The 27337-nt window shown below is 45.4% G+C and overlaps 1 protein-coding gene across 2 annotated transcripts in view; it reads right to left on the bottom strand.

Annotated features, from left to right (window-relative positions):
- Window positions 1–6059: 6059 nt before the first annotated feature.
- LOC147661229 (secretory carrier-associated membrane protein 3-like) overlaps window positions 6060–27337 on the bottom strand; it is an 84901-nt gene continuing 63623 nt past the window's right edge. For both annotated transcript variants that reach the window (XM_086951221.1, XM_086951222.1), the window contains exons 7-9: window positions 16864–16965; window positions 13476–13593; window positions 6060–8961 (exon numbers count right to left, since the gene is read on the bottom strand). In XM_086951221.1, the coding sequence (XP_086807347.1) occupies window positions 8815–8961; window positions 13476–13593; window positions 16864–16965 (367 nt within the window). In that variant the 3' untranslated portion in view covers window positions 6060–8814. The remainder of the gene's footprint in view (window positions 8962–13475; window positions 13594–16863; window positions 16966–27337) is intronic.

Here is a 27337-nt window from a genome sequence, read left to right as displayed (position 1 = left end):
CTTCAGTCAGAAACTTTCAAAGATTGGAGTGTCGTTTTTCTGACCGTGCCCCTGGGTCTCCTGGTGCTGGGGAAGATTTTAATGCAGTACTTGATGGGGGGGATAGATTTCCGACACGCATGCATACATCATCGCAAAGGTGGCTCCCGGATTTCCTTGAAACGCTGGGGTTGGTTGATAGTTGGAGGGTACGTAACCCGACTCAGAGGCACTTTACTCATGTGTCCGCCGTACACCACAGCATGTCCAGATTGGACTACATATTGATACCGGCGGCTATGGCAGACACAGTTAGAGAAGCACGATACCTTGGCAGGGGCATCTCGGATCATTCCCCGATGTGGTTACAGGTCGAGTTCGGGCAGCCAGCGGTTGGCAGGGTTGCTCCGATTAATGCATGGCACCTGAAAGATCCGGCCACTAAAAAGTGGCCGGGCTTCGGAACGCTATTTTCAGGAGAATGTGGGCTCTGTCGACTCGGCGCAGACACTTAGGGAGGCATATAAAGTGGTGCTGAGGGGTGAGAACCTCTCCTTGGTTGCGGGTAGGAAGAAGCAGCCTCGGGCAGAGGTGACCAGGGTGGAGGCTGATGTGATAAGGTTGGAGGAATGGGTTGCGGAGTCTGCCGCTCAGGGGGACCTTCACCTACTGAAGTTAAAACAAGATGAATACAAGGGCCTCTCCAGGGAAAGAGCAATTCTTTATAACCATGCCACACAAAGTCGAATATACGAACATGGAGACAGGGCCGGTAAACTGATTGCTTGGTTAGAACATGGGGAGCGGGCCTCTAGGTTGGTGCCGGAGCTAGAGGGGTCGGGATCCGACAATCACAGACCCGCAGGCAGTGGCAGATGAATTCTCTGAGTATTTCAAAGACGTGTATGCCTCGATCGGTGGTTTTACAGAGGCCGAGAATGGCAAAATGATTAAAGATATTTGCATGCGGAGATTGTCTGAGGACAATAGAAATTATTTAGACTGCTCTTTCTTATGGAAGATGAAGTTGCGCAGGCGATTAGAGGCATAAAATCTGGGAAGGCAACGGGTCCAAACAGGATACCAACAGAACTGTATAAGTTGAATTCCCATAAAATCGCTCCACATATTCGTGCCATGTTCCTAGAGAGTAGGGAGTCGGGCCAACTCCCATACGATCAACGGGTGGCAAATATTGTGGTCATTCACAAGACAGGCAAGATTAAGACATCTCCTTCCTCGTATAGGCCCATCTGGCTTCTCAATGCCGAGCCCAAGATTTTGGCGAAATTGCTCGCCACCAGATTGGTCAAGGTTATTACAACTTTGATACACCACGATCAATCCGGCTTCATGCCACGTAGCAGCACAGCTCTGAACCTGCGGAGGCTCCACTGGATCCTGGGTGGTTCCCAAAAGATACTGGAGCCAGCAGTATTGGTATCCTTGGATGCAACTATGGCATTTGATAGGGTCGAATGGGCCTATTTATTTGCAGTCTTGGCTAAGTTGGGCTTTGGCCTGGAGTTTATCGGGTGGGTTCGACTGTTGTACGCCATTCCCTTGGCCAGAGTGGTCGTAAATAATTGTAAATCAGCCGATTTTTCCCTTGGGAGAGGCACGAGACAGGGATGCTCGCTGTCCCCACTTCTCTTCACTCTGGCGCTGGAGCCTTTGGCAGCATGGCTCAGGTGGGACCGGTCCCTGTTTTTAACTGAGAGAAAGTTTTCGACTGGAAATAACTTCTGGAGCCCGAGCTGCACATAGCGGCTATTCCGGAGCTGGAGCTGCCCGAGGAAGGTGAGCGCTCCGGGGGTGGCTGGCAGGACGGGCTGGGGCTGCAGAATTATTGAAAGAGCCAGGAAGGGGCACCGATTTTACAGAAGCCCCTCGTGCAGTGAGAGAGTGGGCGATGAACGTATACAACGGAGAAGAAGTGGCGAGAGTGTTGCCTGTGGGATCTGGTGGGTGAAATGCTTATTTTTGAACCCAGTGGCGCTAGTTCTAAGCCGGGCGTTACACAAACGTGTGATCCTGGACACATCGCCTTATCTCCATGTGCTTTAGTCCTCCTAAAGGATGTACTGGGCACAGTGACAGCGGTGTGCATTGCTGCAGAGTCGAGCACATGGGTAGCTGCAACAATGAAACTCTTATTCTAAGCCTCGCCCGGTGCCAGGGTGCCTGATCCAGCCTGAGGGGGGGTATGGGGGGTGAAGACGGATTCTCATCACTTAAAACCCCCACTCTTAAAGGGATTTAGGACTTGTGTAAAGTAAATGTAATGTCCCGTTTCTCACGTATAACATGTTCCATATTGAACCTGGGTCCGGTGCGCCGAGATGCCCTCGAGAGGCTGAGCTGTGATCTGTGAAAGCAGGGTCACGGTGAACACGAATGTCGGCGTCAGTACTGGCCAAATTGTGTGATCCTGTGCAAATCATCTTCATGGCACAGACCTTCAGTTCCTTTATCTGCCGAAATTGAGTGTACATTGCTTAAGGACACGCCAATGCCCAGTATACAGAAGTGCTATACAGTATTCGCAGGGCTATAAAACACTTGCATACATCTGTGCCTGTGGATTGGATGCAGGAGTTTGGGAGGGCTGAAGCTGGGCATCCCGTCCTCCCCCCTCTGACCTGTTTTTCCTTCGCCCTGCCCCATCTCCCAGGTTACAGACAGGCTGGACCACTGTCAGAGGAGGGAGAGGACCGACCCGAGCCATGACGCTGCTGCTGCTGGGAGGTGAGAGGCGCTTCTATTTTAACTCGAGGCGCTGCCGCAGGGCTGTGACACCCCCACCAAGAGGACGGTAATAGCCTGGTCTGGGGCGAGGGCGTAAGTGGGAGAGAGGGGGGCTTGACAAGTGTATGCAGTGCCAGGGTCTGTTCCTTACTTGCCAAGCACAGGCAATTCTTTAACAGTGTTGGGGGGGGGGTTTGGTTCGGTTTGGGACTCTCCAGGGTGATGTATCTGACATGTAGTTAAGATCACTGAAGTGTTTTTTAAGCATGGGGGTTGGTGTTTACTAACTCCTCTCGCTTTGTAATCAGAGAAAGAAAAGTAAAGTGAATAAAAATGTGACAATCTAGCTGGGCACAGGGAGAGTGAAAGGAAAGGCTGTGGGATGTAACTTTCTTTGTAACACACAAAATCATTTAAATACCTGTAACTCAAATGTACACATTCAGCAGTTACAAAAGCAAACATCAATCCCATGTGTTTTGTAAGTCTGAAGTGTGATGCAAAGAAAGTTCTAATAGGTTCTAAACAAATCACAACACTTTACTTGGTGGTGCACACATGATAGATATTCATTTAAACCCAATTTCCTCACATTATCATTTGTGTTCATTATAGTTGATCAGTAAAACTGTCTGTCTGTGCACATTTATTGAGCATTTCAATGGGAAATGTGCTGTTTGTAAATGGCAGTGCGCTACCACACGGCGCTTTAGTTACATTAAAAAATCACCCCTCATGGCCATTAAAGGTTGGTGGCTTGCAAGAGTTTGTCAGTCTGAAAAGTGAGTCCTGCTTCTAAAAAGTTTGGGATCCACTGTCCTAGTGTCTACCCAAGTGACCTTTGATAATGTATGTAAACATTTAAAGTAGTTTTCACTTCGTAAAATGTTTTGTAATGTTGGAATCATTAGAGTTATTTTAGTTTAAAACAATTGTCTCATTGTTATTTTCAATATTCGCCATCATGGCTTTTTTAATAATAAGTACAACAGTAAAATATTTTCTGGCTTTTTTTACTATCATTCTTTATCCGAATCTAGAAGTAGTGCTGCACCCCCCACCCAATCAGTGATAGTCCGTTGATAAGATACCAGAGTGATATGCTTGCGTTCTTGCATCTGTACATGTACTGTGCACCAGGGCTTTAAGTGGGATTACAAAAAATGAGGGGTCTCTCAAAGGGGCGTGGCAGTGTAATTAGTGTAATGTAGTGTAATGCCGCTACAGGAGAGAGAAAACTGCACACTATTACCAAATCTACTTGAAATGCCTGTTGACTCAACCCCAGATGGATCTTTTCTTTGGGAGTCCGACCTCTCGCCCTGGACACTATTACCAAATCTACTTGAAATGCCTGTTGACTCAACCCCAGATGGATCTTTTCTTTGGGAGTCCGACCTCTCGCCCGTTTGTCCACCGCCGGCCTCTGCCGCAAATATTTGGCTGTTTTTCACTTTTCTCTGGCGCCAGTGAAGCCTGCGCCTATTGGTAGATTAATCAGTCTTTTCGAAGAAATTCGCCCCTGGGCGCATTTCTTAAATGTTTCCCAACCTCGGGGCGCACAGAGGCAGCCGGCTCACGAGCGTGCATGTGCGCAGGCCGCTCTCACAACAGGGTGTGCCAGTACTTGCCTGGATCGGGGGTACGAGATTGCGTGAAGATACAACCTGAGGTGAGCAGTAACCCCCCCCCCCCCCCATGTCCCCTCCCCCACCCGTCGGAGCTGGGATCGAGAGCCTGCGGGCGTGCGGTCTAAGTGTGTAGTGGGCTAAGTAACTGCTTCTGGAGGCCACACGAGCGCCTCGTTGTGCAGTGAATAAATAGCATATAAAGAGCCCGGGCCTACGTGAGGTGCACTGGTCCTGCCAGCAGGGGGAGTCTGGAGCTGGTGACTGCGGCGGCTGCAGTGAAGGCGGGCCCCTGTGTACCCAGCGCCGGAGGTGGTGAATGCGGCGCGGCCTAGCACCAGTTAATGGTGGCAGAGGCGGATGCAGGCCGGGTGCGGGCGGCGTCCCGTGAGCTGCAGAAAGGTGCTAGGGGGCGTGGGTGGCGCCGGAATTCACTGTGTGTGGCTCTTGGAATTATGCTCTGGGGCTCTGTGTGTGTGGGTGTCTGGCTCTCTGTGGGCGTCTGGCTCTGTGTGGGCGTCTGGCTCTGTGTGGGCGTCTGGCTCTGTGTGTGTGTCTGACTCTGTGTGTGTGTGTGTGTGTGTGTGTCTGGCTCTGTGTGTGTGTGTCTGACTGTGTGTGTGTGTCTGACTCTGTGTGCGTGTGTCTGACTCTGTGTGCGTGTGTCTGACTCTGTGTGCGTGTGTCTGACTCTGTGTGCGTGTGTCTGACTCTGTGTGCGTGTGTCTGACTCTGTGTGTGTGTGTCTGACTCTGTGTGTGTGTGTGTCTGACTGTGTGTGTGTGTCTGACTCTGTGTGTGTGTGTCTGACTCTGTGTGTGTGTGTCTGGCTCTGTGTGTGTGTGTGTGGCTCTGTGTGTGTGTCTGGCTCTGTGTGTGTGTCTGGCTCTGTGTATGTGTCTGGCTCTGTGTATGTGTCTGGCTCTGTGTATGTGTGTCCGGCTCTGTGTGTGTGTATTTGTGTGTGGGGCTCTGTGTGTGAGCAATGCCAATAGCTCTAACTTTTCCAAAGGCGAAACCATTGCATTGTAAATGCTTGTGTATATTGTATTATATGATTCTGTACGAATGACAAATCGAACCTCACAATGATGGCAATTCTTGTTCACCTGATGTTATTGTTTCTTTTTCAATAAACAGAATAAAAAATAAAAAAAAGCACTGATTCTGTGTCTGAATGGCAGTGTGAGCGGGACCCTTGAAAGAGAACAACCCCAAACCAGTTCTGATGTTTGAGAGATTTGGTCAACAACCCAAGTTTAGAGAATGAGAGTAAAAGCGTGACTTAAAAAACCCTACTTCGTTCTAATTTCAAGTTCTTCACAATCACAGAAAAGAGTGCTCCAGAGTACCTGAAGGACTGCTGAATGACTAGTGTTGGTGTCTGCCTGACAGCTAGTCTACCAGAGGAATTGGGACATCGCCTTAAATCTGCACTTTCTGCTGGAGGAGCGGAGGGCGTGACTAGTAGCCTGCCTGCCTGATGGGAAAGGGGGAGTCTGCCTGGATCGCTCGTTCAACAAAAGTTCAGGTAACTCATGATCTGAGGAACACCCAGAGAAATTGGACTACACGAGAGAGCAAAGCCAGAAATGCCCCATGACGCAGAGGGTCTGCCGTTCCTTCAAAGTCCAAGAGCGTTTAGTACTTTCCTTAAACTGGACAGACCCTTTTCAGACAAAACATAATACACTTACAAAGTAAAACAATAGCTAAACCTTTTCTTTTATTCTTTAAATAAAATGGGATTCGCATTTTGGCACAGCAAAAAAAGAAACAAATGCAAATGAAAAGGAGGGGTGGTGCCCAGTTAATTTTCAGCGAAGACACAGGAGCCACTAGTAAAATGTAACACGCCTGGATGGGTATGTAAATAAGATCATTCCCTTACCATCCACCCCACCCGCACCCACCAACAAACACAGACGGTCACTTGCCACAATGCCGGGTGCTCCTAAATAAAAGCAAAGATAAATAAATGTTCACATTTTCTCTGCTTCCGATTGCATTCAGTTTTTACTCTCGGAGCTGCTAGCATAGCAAAAATCAGGAAACATCATGTGGGAGAGCAGCAGTCAATAGTCAAGACATTTAAAATATATATATATATATATTTTCATAGGTTGTGAGGCAGTCCAAGGCATGCACAGTGAAGAGTCACACATTAGTAGCTGTCCATACACATCACTGACCAATAAGAAACATAATGGAAATGGCAGCAGGACATTCCAGGACCACTGGTGTACGGCAGCAGATCTCTCTTCAACTGGGTCATGTTCCCCTTAGAGTCCATTGAGGGGAGACTGACTGCATCAATGACCAAACACAGGAAACAACACAGGCAGGCCATGCAAATGAAACAGTGAAAGTGAGACTGAGGGACAGTGGAGAGAAAAGGGGTTCATTCAGAAATAAAGTATTGTTGTATGGAATATGGGAGCCAAGAAACAAGTCATTGAAGAACAGAAGGTGAGAAAGGGGATCTAAAGACTGAAGGAGAAGGGGTGGTATAGAAAGAGATGTAGACAATTAAAGAGAAATACAGGCCAAGAGCCAAACACGCAATAGCATGTAAGAGCAAAAACTAACCAATAGGGGATCTAGCTTATGCAGTGGGATACTCACAGCCACACCCTTCTTCTCTTGGACCCCAATGGTATTTACATCAATTTTGTTTCAGGTACTTGCCTTCGCTGGCAAGTCCTCTCGCTTGGGAAAAGTTGTGGAAATGCTGCGCCCATTAAGATGAGAGATTTGTTACAGATCACTCATGCTACCTCTTTTGCTGGATGGCTTGCACTGGTGTAATCTACGTGGTGAACAAGCACATTGAAGCTTGTTTACCCTAAAAATATAACAAATTAATTCCTGTGAAGCCACTAGACTCCCCCATAAGATTGACCTATGTTTACTTGACAAACTAGGAAATCCAAGACAGGCTTGCAAGACCGTCCTTTAAATGTTGAATGTGTTCAGGATGCACAGACTGGCACCTCTGCTCTCCTGAGAGCATTAGTCTTCACAGATCCGGGTGGACCATAAGTGCATTCCAATTTCCCAACCTTCAAAACGAGGATCGCTGACACAGGTAAGAGGATTTGTGAATCAGTGGACGATACTAGAAGGGTCAACTAACTATAGCAGTGACTCTTGGGGTTGGATCCGAAAGATCGAGACTTCATGGCCAGGCTGCAAAGATTTCTCGACATCACAACAGCCTAACACTATCATGTACAGAGATGAATAAGGCCACAGGCACATGACATGCAGACCCTCTAGCAGACGAGGCTCAGGAAAGTACTGGCAACTTGGTAAGATATGCGGTATAAATAGTATAAGACTCCAAGAAAGGGCTTCTCCTTTCGCAAATCAAGCTTAACTGTGCATTTTTTAATCTGCATCGCTTAAGCACTACGCCAGTGTTTATTGTAAGAGCTCCTTCCCGGCAGGACGAGCAAGCAGTGTCAAAGAAGGTAACATCCAACCGAGCTTTAGGGCCGAATCATTGAATCTTGCATGGTGCAGCAGGCAGTGCAAACACAAAAATCTCATAGGGTACATATTAATTCGGGAAATTAAATTAATCAATGTGCTCTTCTTACGTGAATAGCTTGCTAAGCTTTCTTTGAAGGTTCCCTTAAATGCATGCCGTGCCAAGGCGGCAAGCAGCACAGGAGTTTATGAAAATGTGAAATTGCGCAGGAATTAAGTACGTTCAAGGTTTCCTGAAACCTTACTCCATACAGTGTGGTAGTTTCTACCTTGGAAATAACTACAAATTCATCATCCAAATTTTCCTCTCTTCAACTGATGGTGGATTAAATGATATACAGTGGTACAGAGAGGCTGCCAGTTTCCCAACGCAGTTGGCTCCCTTACTGCTCCTGCACGGATCAGCGCAATCTTCTGCACAGTGGTCACAACATGCAAAGCATCTTTCCCTTCCCCACCCTCCAGACAGATCACATATATAGATAAAAAAAATGTAGATGCCAGCGTCTAATGCAAGTGTCTGAGGCTCACAATGTCAAATTTAATTCAATCCATTCTGGGGTCTTCAACGCCTTCTGAAACCCCAAATGTTCAGCCTTTTCCGAACGCGAGGCACAGAGATCTGGATTTCAAATGATGAATCGTTTGCTTGGAATTGGGGTGAGTGCCATTCCCCACCGTCTCTCTCTCATCCTCATTTTAAGGGTGTAGGAATGGGCCAGTCGATCACAGTGGTTCAAAGAGATTTTTCACAATCATGTAACAGATCTGTTCAGGAACAGTCGCTGCATCCTCTTAACACTTATTTAGCCAAGAGTGAAAAATATCTCCAACTTCTGATGTGCTAGTGAATAATTCCAGACATTAAAGTGCCACGTTTCAGTTTCCTTTCAAACGAAAAACCACGAGATTGGAACCTTACGATTACTGGTTATGCGATTAATATTCAACGTCGCCCATTTCTTTCTTATTGGGGGCGGAATGCGCTCTGTGCAGCTCCTGTGGCAGCATTGGCGGCAGCAGTGCGGACTGCTGGGTTGGAGAAGACCCCGGCTGCAAACTCCTCCTGCGCCTTCTGGAAACTTGCATCGGTCCGGCGGTACATTGAGTGGATCTAGGACAAGGAAATAAGGAAAGGTTTTCAATAAGGCCAGAATCTACTGTGTTAGCCAAGCGTTTTCATAGGCAGGACTCAACAAATAGGACACTGTAAAAAAATACCAGAAAATGGTCATGAGGCTGTCAGAAGAGCAGCGTTTTGTAGATATAAAAGCTTTCTGCAGTCAGAAGTCGTTTATGGGCCAGTGTATGAGATGTCCCCACTGGCGCTCCAGCCCCGCACCCCTTATTTACCTAAAACAAGCAAAGGGATTTACCCATCAGTCTTGAGACCGGCATGAGGCTGACACCAAGCAAGCCTGAATGTCCTTCTGTGGACATAAGCTGGTAGGGAGCATCTGGATGTGTGCCAGTTAGTACGGCTCTGCATGTCGAGCTGATCTGCATCTAGGTGGGCCAAGGAGCATGCATTTAAGGGGTTCATCTTTGATGTATGTTTGTAAGATGCATAGGTATTTTAGTAGCATGAAATTATTAAGAGGCAGTGGAAAGCAGACTAGGATCCAAGATTGTTTAGAAAAGGAAGAGAAGGAGCTACAGAGGTCCTAGAAGGGAAATACAGTGTTTAAAGTGTTGCGATGTAGGGAGACTTGGAAAAGGGGTCTTCAGCTCTTTCCTGAATTGGAAGAGAGTTCGGGGCAGTTCTGAAGTTATACGGTTTTCCAGGTCCTGTGGGCTGAGATGGAAAAGGCCGGTTTCCTTTTATTTATTTCTTACATTTATTTGCCTCCTGTCTGACAATTCCGTGGTTGTGGGGTTGACAAGATCATTACCCCCATTAATGGGATCCTAATCAATGAGTCAATTGGTCCTGAAGAAGAAGTGTGCATGGTGGCAGCGAGGGGAGGGGGTGGGGGGGTTGGTGCCATTAAGTGGTGTTCCATCAAGGTGACGAGGACCTGGCCGAATTCCTTCAGGCCCTTGAGGAGGTGGACTGCTCTTTGAAAGATGCCTTTAAGGGAACCAAGTGAGGTATCCCGCAGGCAGTCAAGCTATTACTGCCTTCTAGAGGTTAGACTACTAGGGCTTTGATGTCTGAAGTCACTCGAAGGAGGTACGGTTTCACTTTCTTTAAAGATTGAGCGGTGCCACCATGCATTGGCGTGGATGAGTCCTCAAGAGCGGGGCTGAGAGAGTATCAGTGATAGTTGTGGGTTAAAGTCATCCTGCTAAATGCTGAATTGGTGACCTGCTGACTCACATTAGGCTTTTGATGAGGTTGAAGAGGGTTTCTTCAGTTTTCGGTATAACAGAGGTGTCTAGAAGGTTGAAGGGTCCGAGGTGGTTGGTGTATGTGTGTTGGATGCATGAGGTGGTGAGGAGTACAGAGATTTCTTCCACGAAGTACGTTTTTTACTCAGGGTGCGGAAATACAAAATCAGGTCAGTGGATGGCTCTGAACGCTATGCACAATGATTTCAAGGCAGTCTTGGAATATAATGGGGAGCCAGACTAACATGTTTATCACAATGGTTGGAACTTTGGGTGGCAATGTAGCTGCGTCGATTTGAACTGCAGTCTGCACACTAGGTGGCTGGTATGCATAGGTTAAGTCGAATTGCATAATCGAGGCAGTACAGAAGAGTGACCATTATGGCTAGGACGTTTTCGGGGTAGGTTGGAAACAAAACTGGCTGAAAGACAGGTCTTAGCTGTGCTCACTGTAAAGCCTTGCTGGGCTAAGGACAGCATAAAGTGCAAGCCATCAGAAAGGCGCCCTGTTATGGGGGACCAATCTCCTACTGAATGTACCAAGCGAAGATCCAGGACCAGAATGTCCAGGGTTAAGCTTTGATTTCAGGAACACAAGAATAGCATCTGTTGCACCAACCTGACTCCTAAGGATATAACACATTTTGCTGATAAACAGGAAGCGGACACTTGAGGTATGCTGTCATTGAAAACTTTGGCCAAAGAGTGATGCCAACACGACCAATCGTATACTATCATCCGCGTGAAGAACATTGGATTGTCACCACCAAAACACATGAGGTAGGATTAAATGATTCTGTAGACGGGATTCAACTGACCAACCAATGATTAACCTCCTTTCTGACTACACCTTTCGATGCATTCTATCATATTAGGTCATGAGTAGGAATACACCTTCTGTGAGCTCAGGATAGAACTGTAAGAAAAAGTTCTCTCACTTTAAGACCAAGTCATTTAGGGATAACATTTTCTGTACACATGCTAGTCAACTCCCGATTGGTGTACTTACATGATGCCAAAGTCTGGTAGGGCACGTTCCCAAAGCACACGGCCAACAATCTATAACATGGGCTTCCTTCCTGTACACTTTTACAATAGTGAGATTCAAATATTTGGCTGCTTAGGAAGGTCACATAGTCCACATGAACTAGAACACACCACTAATTGTGACTATTTACACATGTTCACGTTACCTCTACTTCGTACATAATATGACTGGTATATTTTAAAGATGTGTCATTTACTTTGACGGGTTTCCAAACCACAAGTCCCACAGCCTGTAGCATTTTTTTGTTCACTGTACTTTTACATCAGCTGACAGTCACATGTTCTACCAGTTAGCCCATACTGCCTGCGGTCTCAACATACGCTACAGTACTTTTCTCCACAAACTTATTTTCCCATGCGTACAACGTACAACAAAAAAAAATCAGTTTGAAAAAAAGGATGTGAACATCAGAAGACTGTACTTTGGGTCACAGTTTAAACCAAGCCACCTGAGGCAAACACTGCCTGCCAGGTCTGCAATGCATTGTAAGCTCCAAAGGATGTGTTCAAAGTTCTTCAGATTTTATTTTGTATTTTTATTTTAAATGGAGCTAGCTCCCACAATTCTAAGCCATAAGGCAAGACGAGATGAGTCTTTGATTGAGCTTAGGTAAGCTGAGAACTTTGCGCACTGTCACCTAACAGTATTCCATTATAAACACTATTTGTGAATAGATTAGAGTCAGGATTTGCACTAGGCTCGGTTGACTGATTTGCAAAACCACATGACTTCATATGTTGCCGATATGACTTACAATTTTTGTTGCAAAATAGAATGTTAAATTAAATTATATAAACAAACATATGGAATTGAGTTTTTGTGTCTATATTTATAAGAGAAAATTTGAAACATACAAAACAGTGGTGACATTTGCTCTGATTGTATGTGGTGCATATATGAAAGCAATGATTTTCTTTAAGTAACTTGTTCATCTCTTGGGATGACAAAGGTGACATTGTGGAATTACCACTATTTTTCTTACAAGCTCAATCACTTGATTGCTAACTTTTTTTTTTTTTAAAGGTCACTCTCAACATATCATAGATTAGCTACCGCAAATGTGACCTGATTACAGGTGCTCTGTTTCCTAACCATTTTCTCCAGTGATTGTTCACACATTTTGTGAGTTTTATGGATTTCAGAGTATATGGGCACACACTTCTGCACAGTCGGTGCTTGGACTAACAATGTAAGGGAAAACGTTAGATATACAGGGGAATTTTATTAATCTGTTTTTTTATCCAAATTCTGCACTAGAAGATAAACTATTTTTTAAAAACATTCTGGACCATCAGTTTCTCATTCAGACTTTGGTTAAAGATTTTCTAATAATAAAAAAGTGGTAAATGTGTATCACTATATAATTTGATTGAGTTACTTTAGTCTTCCATCTTGAGTGGAATCTTCCACTAGATAGATGAAGCTGTGTTGGATAAAGTTGGTCCAACACTTTTGAGATGAGTTCACTACTACTGAGGTTATCATTATTCTGGGAGCATATGTCACTCCTCTCGATAAACTCTCACCCAAGCATCTCACCCCCTTATGTTTGATGAGAAATGACTGCATTGGTTACAGAGGCAAATACAGAAAAGAAAAAAGTGAAAAATAATGAGCACACTACAAGTCAGCAAGACAATACAAACCATAAGGAGAATATATATATATGTCAACTTAAATTTGCATACAAGGTTGTTCTTTTGTAATGCTGACCTGCCACCTCTAAGGCAATGCCATCGACCGATGCTCATGCAGTTGGGTTTGTGGGCCAGCTGTGTTCCGAGAGCGCAGGATTACACAGACCTATGTTCTCTTAGTATATCCGCTCTAGCTTTTGCCTCTCTGGAAGACAATCATACCATTTAGGAACCCTTTCTCAATTTTTAAGCCTTCCCCATGGCCGAGCCAAGTGTACCTCATGTGGGGCCCGCAGCACTGGCTTTGCCCCAATTTTCTTTTCAAATCTGTTTTCTAAAAGTTTTTAATCTTACATCGCAGTGTATAAGCATTAATCAAAGTTCAACATAAAATGCAGTTGGCTTCATAAGTTCACACATGTTCAGTACTGGTATCATCACTTTGCTTCATATTTCCCTAACGTTATGTGGTCAATTATGCCTCAATGCCAACCGTTCACTGTGATAATAGCTTCGCCCCAATTTTAAACAGGCTAACAGTCGAACCCCTCCTTGTGAAGCTTTCGATAATCAGCAGAAAGCGTGAGTCGTCATGTATGGAAAAGTACTCACCCGCTTCAGCATGATGATTCCCAGGACCGCAGTGGCAGTAAAGGACATGGCCACAAGGAGCATTATGACTGCAACCCCTGTGTTGGTTTTGAAGACACTGAGGGTCGCTATCCAGCCACTGCAACAGAAGAAAAGCACATTCAGAAAGAGGGTTTTCAAGGGGCTTTTCCCACCATGATGTCAGATTGAAATGCTCAAAGTGCTTTAACGGGGGTGGAAAGGGTGTGGGGGGCAACATTACGCGGAAGTTGTGCTGGTGGCGCCTAAACCAGTAAGCAGAGCCAGTTTTTTAAAATTATTAAAGTATTATCACTTAAAACAATTAGCAGATCAAGTGCTTACAAGGTACGTCATTTTGCATTACATCACCAATATTTCCAATCCAGTTCTCTATTGTCCCTTCCTCCTCGTTCCAATATGTTTTGATAAATTCCATTGTATGTATGGCAACTGTTAGGTAGTTGAGGTACTGCAAGGTTTACGGCCTACTTCAGCAATGGGCGATACCAGGCAGTTTGGCAAAAACTGGCAGAAGTTCCTTCACCAACCATGCACACTCCAGCCTCATTTAGAGGTAGGTCCGAGGGTGAGGCATCAAAGGCGCTCGTCCAACAATCATGTCTGCTGACTTTTCTCTCCTACTTATGTTATCCATGTACCATGGCGGTCCGAGACAGGAAAAGTGCAAACATATTTCCCATGCAATGCTACATGTATCTTCAACACATCAGGGACACTTTTTTTTGTTTTATTTGCTTTTGCTTGGGGCAGCTCTTGGAAGAACAAGGAAAGGGCTGGCAGGTTCAACTTGTTGCAGTGGACAAGGCCCCCTTTTTTTAACCAAAGCGGATTTCGCAACCTTTTTTGGAGAAAAAAACTTCTGCAGACAGTAGGAAACACGAGTGTTGGTTGGCTAGTTGTAGGTTACAGTACTGCTTCTAGGAAGTCTGCATCCTAGAGTAAATGTTGCCAGTTCTCCATACCTGGGGTACTTGCCTTTGCATGATTATACTTTGGTTTGGCAGGTTTTTAATCAGTGTCCTCACAGAGAAACAGTGTATGCACACACAAGATGGGGATTTCCTTGCAGGTTCTGTTTGTTTATGTGGATAAGACAATGTTAGGATCCTTTGTTCCTGACACTGCAGCTGCATTGTGAGTTGGTGGATGTCCAATCTTTCCCTGCACAGCCGGTTCCCATCCTCCTGTTCTACAGAACCCTCCTCCCTGAAATGCTGTGTTGTGAAGCTATCAACTAGCACTTTGGATGATTTGTAAAATAAATATTGTCCCCCTTGGTAGAAGGTTTTCGCACTTCATCTGTACACGTATATGTTGATTAAAGACCTGGTCTTGCAGGTGGCTGTATTCCCGAAGTGAATGGGCCTTGCGAGTAAATTTGCGTCTGTGACCTGCCCAGGGGAAGGTGGATATTGAAGTCACCAGTATGATCCTGCTGATTGAAGCACTGCATGCAATGCGCTCCTAAGGGACAATTTGTCAAGAAACCTAGACCTCTTTGCACTCCAGCTGATCAGAAGCATTGAGAGGACAAGGAACTGCAGAAATGTTTCTACAAAGACATCTGGCTATATCCATACCAAAAGTGACAAAGATCTTTGGTGTTCAACCAATGTCTCCAGTGTGGTGAGCACTCTTGTCTGCTGCTGGTTGCAATGGTTCCACAAAAATTTCAAACTTCTCTAGCCCTTGCGGTCCTGGAGGCAAACCAGATTTAAACCACAGGGGTATCCAAACCCTAAATCTCCGTTGGAAATAGTTGAACATGTGTGTTCATTAAGTGCCCCTCAAGTTTGGTAGCAATCTGAACCTCTGTAGATTACGGCATAGGTGTGGAATTGTAAGAGCACACAGAAATAACAGGAGAGTGTCCACTGCTCCCAGAGAGGAGGCATTCTGTGTCCGGATTAATTGTTCAATATCACAATGCTACCTTTTTGGAGGAAAATCTCAAGTCTAAGTGGCAGCTTTAGAATTGTTCTCCTGTTTGTGAACAGCTTGAAGAAACATGCTTAGAGTTCAGTACTCAAATCTACTGTCTGCTCCAGGTAGACAAGTCTGTAACGGCTACTTTGCCTCTAAAATTGCTATTTTTAACAACACCTATAACACGTAAAGACATATGTAACAGCCAATCTTTAAGATTTGATAATAGAAGGAAAAAGAATAGAACTGGGGTGAGCACAGCTGACCATACCATAAGGCTGGGTGTGCTGAGAACCTCTTGGCCAGAGCCCTACAGAAAAATGGTAAAGTGATTGCATCTTTTCGGATAGCTTTTTCCCATCTGCCCTGTGGTTGCAGGCGATCCTAACCAGTCAGAAAGGAAAGACAAAGAATGTAACAGAGTGTTCATGGGCATTTGTAATTAAAGACCTGTCATAAATGGGGCAGCACCAGCATTAACATGCTCCAAAAGTACATTTTTAACATTTCCTAGGAAACTAGAAAAATGGAATAGACAGTTGTGATCAAGTCACTGCAGGAGAGGGGGATTAATATATTTAACCCCCACTTTAGGGAAAAATAAACATTAATTGAAATTATAAGCTATCTCAAAGTGATGATTGGATTAAGGAACTCTAGATGTATGCATATAAGTAATATCTACCTAAATTTATGATTGTCACAACAAAAATACAAAAAAATTCCAAATCTACTGGTTCAAAGTTAAGATGTCCAAGTTGTTTTAAATATCAAACATAGGCTGGGCCAGTAACAAGGAAGATGGTACCATAGGCCATAACCCTACTACAGAAGTGAACATTTCTTTTCCTCAATTCAAATTGTTTCATCTGGCAATATTGACTAGTAAGGTAACTACATTTTATGCTGCAGAAGACAAATACTAAACTTATGTTCTAGAAACCATGTTGCTGATTTGTGTCTATTGAAAAGATGCTTTATGAGAGCGGTTTACCTTAAAAAAAAAATGTTTTAAAAATCTGCCAATTGCCCTGTAAAGAACTTTGTGTGCAAACTAATAGGGACACTTTATTTGTGGTTTACTGACCATGTTTCAATATATTGGTATATTTGGTTAGAGTGTTGCATCTCAATAGTGTACTAATTATTTTAATAATTCTGAAATTATAATGTTTGAGGTATTTTTGTGCAAACTGATTTTGGTTCCTTTGGGATAAAACAAAAAAAACCAAATGTGCCTAGCATTTCACTAAAATGAGAACGCCGTACTACAAATCATCAGTTTCGGTCAACATCAAGCTCCAGTCCAATATGGAAGGATCAGCACCAAGAAACATGGCAAACAACCAAGGCTCTTAAAGTAAAAAAGCAATGTTGTCAAGGCGAAATGTATGTTACCCAAAGTCTTCATTCTTTTGACTCTGCTTAATCTAGGACATACCTGAAGCCCCATCCTGGGATGCCAATTGCCTGCAAGACATATACAATGTCCTGCACGAAGAAGATGAAGAAGAAAACGAAGAAATTAAACGAACTGTCACTCCTAGGTAGAAAAAAAAAAAAAATAGAATATGTAGAATTTAATACTTTCAATGAACAATAAAGCACGCATATATTTAGCAGAGCAAAACGATGAGAATATCCCCATGCTTTACCACCTAACTTCTACATTGCATAGCATACCACTCGGCCACAGACATACTTAAAGGCACTGTTCTATGCATTTTTAAATCAGACTTTGAGATTAATCTCGGATCCCACATTTATTTAACATTTAAAGTAGAGACCACATGCATCCCTTTTATGTTTTTCCTTCTTTTATTACCCTATATCCTTTTCATTATCCAGTTTCCTTACCAATTTCTTCCTCTATAAAAAGATGCTCATAATTCCATTCCCTATCACTATCCTTTGAGTACATTTTTCTCATAAGTGACACCATTCTGTTAGTATTACCCTTACCATTATCTCTTTTTTCTTACCTGCACCTTATTTAAATAGTTTCCTGATTTCTTTAACCACCCAAAGAGCTTTTTACATATAGTGTAACTCAAGAGAGAAAACAACATGTCACACATAGAACACAGTCTCACATGGTGGAAGACCTGTACACAATCTTGCTACATTACTCAGGTTTTAACAAACCTATTAACCAGTTATCCTTAGGTATACTGATAGATACCCAATAACGTTATAAAACAAAAAGTAGAATGGATGGAAATACTTCACTGTACACATGAAATACTGCAGCGCCACTCTTCCCATAAGCAAAGAAACAGTGGGGGTATGTATTATTGCAAGCTAGTCCAACCACCCGGTAGGCAGATGGCTCTTTATATAGTGGACCAAAACGAAATACATGGTGTAAAGAGTACAGACAAACCTAATTGGTTTACAGAAGCAAAAATGAGCACACTAAATGCTTCCTTTTGTGGTAGTGTGGGCGAACAGTTTAGGCTTATTAGAGGGTAGTGCGAAGTATTTGTTGTACTCAGAGGCAATAAGTGAGACACACTGAAAAATAAATCCAGGACCAATTTAGAAAAATAAGCTGCATTTTTATACACATTTTGATACAAGAACTTAGCTATCATATAAATACTTTTTTTTATAAATCTTTTTATTAATTTTAAAAAGGTAATAACAATAAGAACGTATCAGATGCAATGCAATTATATACATACAAGCATCATATCGTGGAAAAGTCAGGATAGTAGTGACAGAAAACACAGTATACCTGGACTCAACACTCCTAAACAATCAGGATTATGAAATGAACAGGGTTCACTCTATCGAAGGGTGCTGGCCCTCGGTCCCGCTGGTCACAAAATCACTTTATACTTAGATCATGAACAGGATACATTGCAGCCCTTGTATGTAGAAGATACACCAGATCAAACAATAACGCTCGCATTAGCACCATAATACTGAAAAAGGGGGTCAGGATGATTAAAAATATAAGAAAAGAAAAATAAAATAAACAAAAAAAAATGCAAAGCGCGTAACACCACACCCTGCACCCCTGCATGCAGCTAACGCCAAATCCCAACTAGCAGTGTGCCTGTCGCCCCATCTAAACTATAACCCATAAAAGGAATGGAGGAGGGCCTTCGTACAGGCTCCTGGCCTCTCCCCTCCCGCTAACTCTAAGCCTCCCCAAGTAAGGATATTCAACGGTTACACAATCAAGCTAAGATCGGGGGATTCATTACTCGCCTACTTCGCCTCCCGGTATCAACATTATATAGTGAGTCCCACACAGCCACAACTCGAACTAAAGTCTTGAAGGATAAGCCAGTTTCAGCCCAGGCCAGTTCGATCAGGTACACGAGTGTTCTCCACCCAAACAGTCGCCATCTTGGAAGAGTGCTGAACACAGGAGCGAGCCGGAAACATCACGGACATTCAATCACATTGTCACTGGGTCCCATTCGCTCTGTCAAGAACTCCAAACATTGTTTCCAGTCACGTTTAACTGAGTTCGAAAAAAGCAAGAGGGGTACCTTGTCAAACCATTCCAGTCCTTACATGAGCCCTCCGATGTATTTTACAGCGCGATTTTCTCTCCGTCAATGTCAATACTGAACATGCCAACACAACAGGGACGCCCGACACATAGCCATTAGCTGATTTGCGGATCAGAGTCTCTCTCCCCTCTCGCTGCACAGGATTGTTGGCGTCGATTAAACCAGTTGCTGTGGACGCCGCCACTTTTACACTGTCATGAAAGTGAACACAAGCCTCTTTCATATGCCCCATATCGAAAATAACAGCATCCAATTTAAGTTCCAGTGCTTGGGCTCTCTGGTTCAGGGAAAGGTGAAGACCACCGACAGCCGCCATTAGAGCTGCGAGCGTGGGTTCAATCCTGGCCAACACTGATTGTTTCCCCTCGTTGGTGACATACTGGTCTGATATCGAAAACCCCTTGGGTAGGATATGTCGTCCCAAGATATCCGTATGACTTTCCCTGGACCCCTTGGAGGGTTGGGTTCGAATCCTATGCAGTTCGATACTGGGTGTCATGTCATACATTTCCACCATGGTCAGTCCCTCGGGCCTTTAGGGATAGACCAACTAGAGTTAAAGATGAGGACATCCGCTCAAATCACGTACAGGATAGTTCAGGGTCGTCGTCAGGATGTGGCCACAGCCGCCGGGTCACCTTCCCGACTATTTCCAAGGCGTTCACGGAGCTGGCTCCGTTAATTAATATCCAACTGGCATCCGCAGTGTCTGTGGGGTGTTCCTTCACAGCGCCAATCTGTTCGAACGTTCAATGCAAAGATCGGACAAAAACTTCACTTCCGTTCCGGAAGACCGGCCCCTCCCAAACTCCTGTGTCCGATGTTGTTCAACTAGGTGCCGGCTAGATTTCTACTCGAGGCCCCGGCTTCAGGGCTGATGTAGGCCGCAAACTTCAAGACGATGTTTCTCCGTTCTCGAAGCTGACAGAACTTTCGGGAGCTCACGGTGCGGCACACTTTTGATTCGTCTACACGGGAGCGTTGCATAGGCACAGGATATCTAGCAGGATCTTGTAGCAGGATGAGGAGGTCTAGGGAGCCGGGAGCCTAAGCGGCCATCTTGGTCGCCAGCTTGGCTCCTCGCCCTATAAATACTTTTTTAAATATTGATTTTTTACAGGTAAGTAAAATGTTCACTTAAAAGCATCTTTATGCAGCAATGCTTTCCTATTGGGAAAAAAGGCATAATTTGAATACAGTTATTTACAGTTGGTTTCTTGGGGAATGAATGAATGAATGAATGAATGTGGAATTTGTATTGCGCGACTTTGCCCGGAGGCATCAAGGCGCACAGGATGGAAAACAGCTGAGTGAGATGTGAACACAGATGAAGGGTTACAGGTAGGCTTCTGCGAAGAGCCAAGTTTTTAGACCTTTACAGAACAAGTCTAGGGACGCCAGGCCCTTGAGTTCTGCAGGAAGCAAGTTCCAGAGTTTCGGGGCCAGGGAAGAAAAAGCCTTACCTCCCCATCTGGCCCTGGTGGTTCGAGGAACAGACAGAAGGTTTTTATTGGCGGAGCGCAGGGCCCTGCCCGGGGTGTAGAAGGACACAAGAGACCTGATGTCTTCTGCACCAGATCCGTGAAGAGCACAGAAAGTAAGAACTAGAACCTTGAAATTAATCCTGGACTGCACAGGAAGCCAGTGAAGGTTCTTTCTAATCAAGGATCCTGAGGACCGCCTGGGAGCATCAACAACAAACCTTGCTGCTGCATTCAGGAAAACTTGTAAGCGATGGACCAGTCTTATGCAAATGCCCAGATATAGGGCGTTACAATAGTCCAGACGAGGGGAGATGAGAGCCACCGAGACTTGTTTACGTGCTTTCGGGGAGAGATAGTGTGTACGTTTTCTCAGAATCCTTAGGACACCACAGCAAGTAGAAACAGTCCTGTTAACTTGCTTATCAAAGGAGAGTGTGGTATCGAGAAGAACACCCAGATTACGGGCAACAGGGGAGGGCTTGGGGCATGTTCCAAGGGCAGTGGGCCACCAGTCGGCAGACATCTTGTTTACCTCCAAAGATGAGGACCTCAGTCTTTTCCCCATTTAATTTGAGGATATTAGATGTCATCCAGCCTGCCACTGCTTGCATACAGTTCCTGAAATTAGAGGCCATGTTCACCACAGATTGCGAGAGGGAGACCATGATCTGGGTGTCGTCAGCGTACGACAAAACTTCCAATCCAAAGGATCTTACAAGCCTAGCAAGTGGGGCCACATATATGTTGAAAAGGATAGGGCTCAAAGATGAGCCCTGAGGGACCCCACATTGCAGAGGCTTGGCAGAGGAGAGGAAGTCACCCAGTTTTACCCTTTGTTCACGCTGACTAATAAAGGAAGTTAAAAGGCTCAGAGCGGACCCATCCACTCCCATCTCACTAAGACGTGTGGCCAGAATGGTGGGAGACAGGGTGTCAAAGGCAGCTGTAAGGTCGAGCAGGATCAGAAGAGTCGTCTGACCACTGTCGACGTTAGCGCGGATGTTATTGACTACCACTGTGAGCGCTGATTCTGTGCTGTGTGCCTTCCGAAAGCCATGCTGAGAAGGATCTAGCAGGTTGGAATTATCAAGGAAGGCACTGAGATGGTGATTGAGATGGGCCTCGAGCATCTTAGCAGGAGCAGGGAGAAGGGAAATAGGGCGGAAGTTCTTTAATATCCCAGGGTCCATGGTGGCCTTCTTCAAGAGGAGCTTGACAATGGCCATATTCCAGGGTGCGGGGAAAGCACCATTGGAGATTGCCAGATTTATTACTTCAAGAAGCGGGGGAAGCAAGACCTCTCTGCAGTTTTTCAGAATTTTTAAAGGGCAGGGGTCCAGGGGGGATCCAGATTTAAGTCTGTCGAGGAGCTTATTGAGAGCTTCGAAGGTGAGGGGAGGAAAATTGGATAGGTTTCCGCGAGGAACAGAAGTTGGCTCCTGCCAGAGGGATAGAGCGGGGGTACGATTGAGGGCTTCTAAGGTAGTATAGATGTCCACAATTTTGGTATGAAAAAATGTGGGAATCTGATCGCAGAGCTCTTGAGATGCAACAATGGGATCAGGGTATTGAGCAGAGGATAAAGAGTCTACAATTTTAAATAATTCGCTGGGAGAGCTGAGGGAGGTAGTAAGTTTAGTAAAATATGACTGTTTTTCAGCCAGGACTGCAGTCTTATATTCTTTAATAAGGTCTTTGTGTTTAGTCCTTTCGTCGGGGTCAAGATGGGTTCTCCAGGCCCTTTCTTGCCTTCTACACCCCTGCCTGAGCAGTCTGAGCGAGTGTGAGTACCAGGGGGCCGACGGTCGTTTCCTGGCGCAATAGTAATGCTTAGCCGGGGTGAAGATGTTAACAGCCTTCGAGATGGTAGTGGCAAGCTCAGAGGCAGCAACATGAATATCAGAATTGGAAGAGAACTTAAAGTTGGGGATAAGAGGGCCAAGGGAATCGTTATTCATGCCTCTATAGTTCCTTTTCGAAGCCCAGTTATTCTTGTCCTTTAGAGGTACATGGGGTAGACAAAATGTAAAATCTATAGGGACTGCCATATGATCTGACCAGGAGAGAGGAAGGGGAAGGTCTGCTTTCAACCTAGAATCATTGGTAAATACTCCATCCAAAGTGTGGCCGGCAGAATGGGTAGGACTTCCCACTATTTATAGGAGCCCACAGGAGGCCAGCGGGTACACCAAGGATGTAGTGTCGGCCGAGATGGAGTTTTCCAGATGGAAATTAAAATCACAAAGAATGGTGAAATCAGGCATCAATGAAGGGTTCCAGTATTTCCAGGAGCTCGGCTGTGAAAGCTGACCTGGGACCGGGGGGCCTATAGATAAGGATGCCTGCAAAGGATACCGTAGGAGAGGGGCTAAGAGAGAAATGTACTGAGGTTTTGTGTAGAATGCCAATTCCCCCCCCTTACGTCCCTCTCTGTCCAGTCTCGCTAAGGCATATCCATCAGGGATGGCATTGACCAGTTCGGGTCCAGAGGATTCGGAACCCCAAGTTTCGGTGACAAAGGCACATAAGGGCTTCCTCTCCGAAATGAAGTCTCGGAAAGCAATGTTGTTTTTGACAAGGGAACGAGCATTAATTAGAAAACCCGTCCCTAGAGGAAAGGGGCGGGTGTTGCTCCTTTGTCACAGTCGGGGCGCATAGGGGTGTGAGTGGGGGAGTGGTTCTCGTATCCCTAAAGCACCAGCACCCGAGACCGTCCTGAAGTCTCTCAGGCACATGCTTATGATGACAGGATTGCCAGGATGGCTTGAGTGCTTTGAGAGTGCATAGGGAATAGATAGGGCTTACTGCGAGAGGGGTGTTCACTAGGTCAGCCTCCCTAGCCCCTGGCACCTCCTTGACACTGACGGGCGCAGACAGGCAGGACTCTGGAACGACTCCCGCACAGGTCCGGCACATCCGCTGATCGCGTCCGCTGCGCGGAGACATGTCCGTCTCCTTCTATGCGCAACTTGAGCGCGTCAAAGTGCTTGCACACACTCAATATGGCCGCCGTGAATCTTTACCCAGGACCAACTCCTCAGCGTCAATACTCGGCTGAGAGTGGCCCAGGCAGCGAAGAGGATGGAGAGGTATTGAGCAGTTAAAAGCTTTTTAAATCGAGCAGATTAACAAGTGAGTTAAAATTCACGAAAATAACAGGACAGCAAAACCTCCCGGCTTCCGCCTCAGGAGGGACACGAACACACAGCCTACTGCTCGAGACTTAGGGTGGTAGGGGGCTAAGGTCCAAAATACCACCAGAAGTTACTCATTACCTGCAGTGGGATGTCTGAGTGTAGAGGTGCTGGTCTGGTTGGAAGCTTTGCGCGCTACACCGGTGGAAAGAAGGGGCCAACTAGACACAGGCTGCAGAGGTCAGACTTGGGTACAAGTCCAGAAGCTCCCCACCGGGTTCTCGGGTCACAGAAGTCCTGGGAGCACGGAGGCACAGCCAGTTTGTCAGTACCCAGCCTGGGGAGCTCAGGTGCAGAGTAGATAGGTTTGCTGGGCTCTGTGCATCCAAAGTCCTCGCGGTTGTTGGTCTTGCTGGTTGCAGGTGCAGAAATCAGGATAGCCGGGCTACTCCGAAAATGGGTCTCTGTGGTGCAGACGCCCCTACACAGCTGCTCGGTCTCGGTGCTGTTAGAGTTCAGACTAGACTTAAAGAGGTCTTGGTTGATGCAAGGGGTCCAGTAACCCAGGTATTGGAGCTGTGCAGCTCCTGTCAATCCTGGTGTCCTCTCACTCAGTGGGGGCACAGATCTGACCTTCAGGAGCACAGGTGCCTCGTCCTGGGGAGATGCTGCGTTGGAGTGGCTGGGAAGCGGCAACATGGTAAACTGGACTCCGTTTCTTCGGTGCCTGCGTACTGCAGGGGAGTAGCTCCTCTACCCCAAGAGAGATATTGCTGGCAATTTGCGATGGGTTGGCAGTCTGCTGGGGTTCTTGGTAGTTGCTCCGCTTCAAGACAAGTCACTTGGTCATGATTTTCAAGACTGGCGGAGGCAGGCAGAATTTGGCACTAAAAGCCCACAGTAGTCTTAGGTTCATGTTGACTCGCAGCTCGTTGTCCTCTTCTTCTGGATCAGTCGAATCGGAGTTCCCGGCATCAGGGGTGCCTCCTAAATACTCAATTTAGATGCATTAGGGGAGAGTGACATGCAGTATCCAATGGGCTACTTACCTTTAGGGCGACTACACACCGCATAAGACCACTTCCTGTGGGAAGTGGGCATAACCCTGACACAATGAGCCTAATTCCACCAAAAACCAAGATGGTGAAATTCTCGTTTTTGTGTTCACATCAAGTAGCCCACCTTAGAGATGTGAACTAGCCTGATGGGAGCACACCTCCTGATGAACGAATTATCCCGCCTGTCCTAATGTCAAATGGACCTGGGGCAGGGGGTGGCATTTCCGTAGACGGGGGAAGTCTTGGTCGCATATGAAAGGTGGCAGAGGCCTTTTGAAGCCTTCTGCCTTGATATGCTGATAAATTAGCCATCCCGCTTGGAGGAGATAGCAACACCTCTGGCCGGAGCAGGCATTATTTCTGCACTCAGAGTGTGAGCTTTCACCTGTAGGCGGTCAGAAACCAGTCTGTGGGGGCAGGCTGGTCAACACTAATCAGCAGCCAGTACACTAGTAGTTGGTAGGTTTTCAGGGGCACCTCTACTGTGCCCTTTAGGTGCATGTATTAATAAATCCATCACTGGAATCGGTGTGGGCTTATTAATATGATATGTTTGATACCAAACATCTTTGGTTTCTGTCAAGTCATCATGTAGCTGAGGAGCATGTACAGGCGTATCATCAGCTCAAATACCAGTTCCGAACACATCTCTGAAGCTCATGCAGAAGTTCTCACAGGCACTACATCACAAATGTGCACTCCAACTAACCAGGCCCACAATATACATACATTGAAATACCTGGATGTATGCAATAAGACGTTAACACCTACATGTCTGGTCATTTCTCAAAAGGGTAATCTCAGGATAAGCGTATTCGTTCACAACTTCGATGTTTCACGGCTGTTTATCCTTCAAACTCCCTTTCGAAAATTAACCTTTTTAGGGGTTGAACTTATTTATCTTGAAGTTATTGTGGCAACGTATAGGTATACTTGTGTTAAATGATTATCTAGACTTTCTGACGGAATCAGATGTACAAGTATCATAAGTTAACTTGATGCTAACCGTTTTTTTTGTCCTGAATCTTCTTTTGCCTCCTCCCATACCCTGTCTAGTTATCTGTTTAACTTGTATCTTGACACTGAATGCCATGAGCAAGGTGTGCACGGGTCTGTGGTGGGCATGAAACACACAATGAGAGGAGGAATGCTTGCAAATAGACTAACCATTGGCACTTTGGGGTGGATTGTTCCCATGAGGAGTAGACACAGTACTGATTTGTATAAGGCAAATCTTTGTCATGAGTGGCACCGTGGGTGAAAAACAATGAGTTGGAATGCTGCCCGGTGCGGGTGCCAGTGCTTAGACTTTCTGCAAGCATTTCTCCATCCTCTTTTGTGTGTATTATGTGCGAGTTGGATATTTAACAAGAAGGTGCATGAATGGTACCAGCCAACGCCTTTTTAATCTGAATAAATTGAATGCAGTCACTATCTGCGAAACTGTGGAGTCTGGGAAACTTGGCAATGACAGAAAAGAACCTGTTGGATTGTAAGAACGAATTCATGTCCCTGGTATGCCGAACGTGTATTTCCCAACATTAAGGAGTTACTTAAAAAGGAATGCACCCACCCTCACCCACACTTTAGAAAGCATACTTTTACTTCCTTGTCGGCATGAATGATGCTAAGTGGACTCATCCTGAGCTCTTGGAGTCTTTGGAGAGATTTTGGTAAAGTTAATATGGGGTTATTTTAATTCTGTAAATGGTTGCTGTCTGTGCAACTGTTAAAGTTGTATTCAGGTAGATTAAATTGATATAATTTTATTCATGGCCAGACTAGACTTTTATTAAAGATTTCCCCTAACCTTTACAAAATTAAAACCAAAAACTAGAAGCGGAAATAACTTAGGGCACGTTACCTGACTCAGCATCTAAAAAAAGTTAACGTCTCAGTCCTCACAAGTGTGCAGACACTTTAATGGGCTTTCATTAGGACTAATGGCACCCTAAATACTTGCACTAACACCACTAATACTTATTCCCATGTTTGGTTTTTCATGGTAGTTACATGCTCACGTGTTCTTTTTGTGTGCCTATGACCTTGACAGGGAGGTGATACATTAATTCCTCTATATCCCCAGTTAGTTAATATGTACAGCATTTGAAAAGATCCAAAATACATGTCAAGGAAGTCTACAATAACACACCCAGGTGGAAGTACAGAAACGGGTTATACAGACATGTACGTTCTCTAGCTTATGTGGGGAGTCAAGTCAAGTCAATAGATTATATAGCGCGCTACATACCCAGAGGGTCTCAAGGCGCTTGAAGAAGAGAGGGGGATTACTTGTCGAATATCCACGTTTTAAGCTGCTTTCTGAATGCTAGGTGGTTCTGAGTAAGGCGGAGGTGAGTGGGAAGTGAGTTCCAGGTTTTAGCCGCCAGGTAGGAGAAGGATCTACCTCCCATGGTGGTTTTATTGATGCGAGGTACAGTGGCGAGGGCTTGGTTGGAGGATCGTAGTTGGCGGGAGGGGGTGTAGAAGGACAGTCGTGTGTTGAGGCATTCGGGTCCGATTTCGTAGAGTGCTTTGTGTGCGTGGGTTAGGAGGCGGAAAGTAATCCTCTTATTGACGGGGAGCCAGTGGAGGTTTTTCAGGTGACCAGAGATGTGTTCTTTACGCGGGATGTCTAATATGAGTCTGGCTGAGGCGTTCTGGATGCGTTGGAGTTTTTTCTGGAGTTTTGCGGTGGTACCGGCGTAGAGG

This window comes from Lissotriton vulgaris, unplaced genomic scaffold (assembly GCF_964263255.1).
Source record: "Lissotriton vulgaris unplaced genomic scaffold, aLisVul1.2 SCAFFOLD_791, whole genome shotgun sequence".
Lineage (NCBI taxonomy): Eukaryota > Metazoa > Chordata > Amphibia > Caudata > Salamandridae > Lissotriton > Lissotriton vulgaris.
The sequence above is the reverse complement of the archived record's forward strand: the minus strand, read 5'-3'. Positions and strand labels throughout refer to the sequence as shown.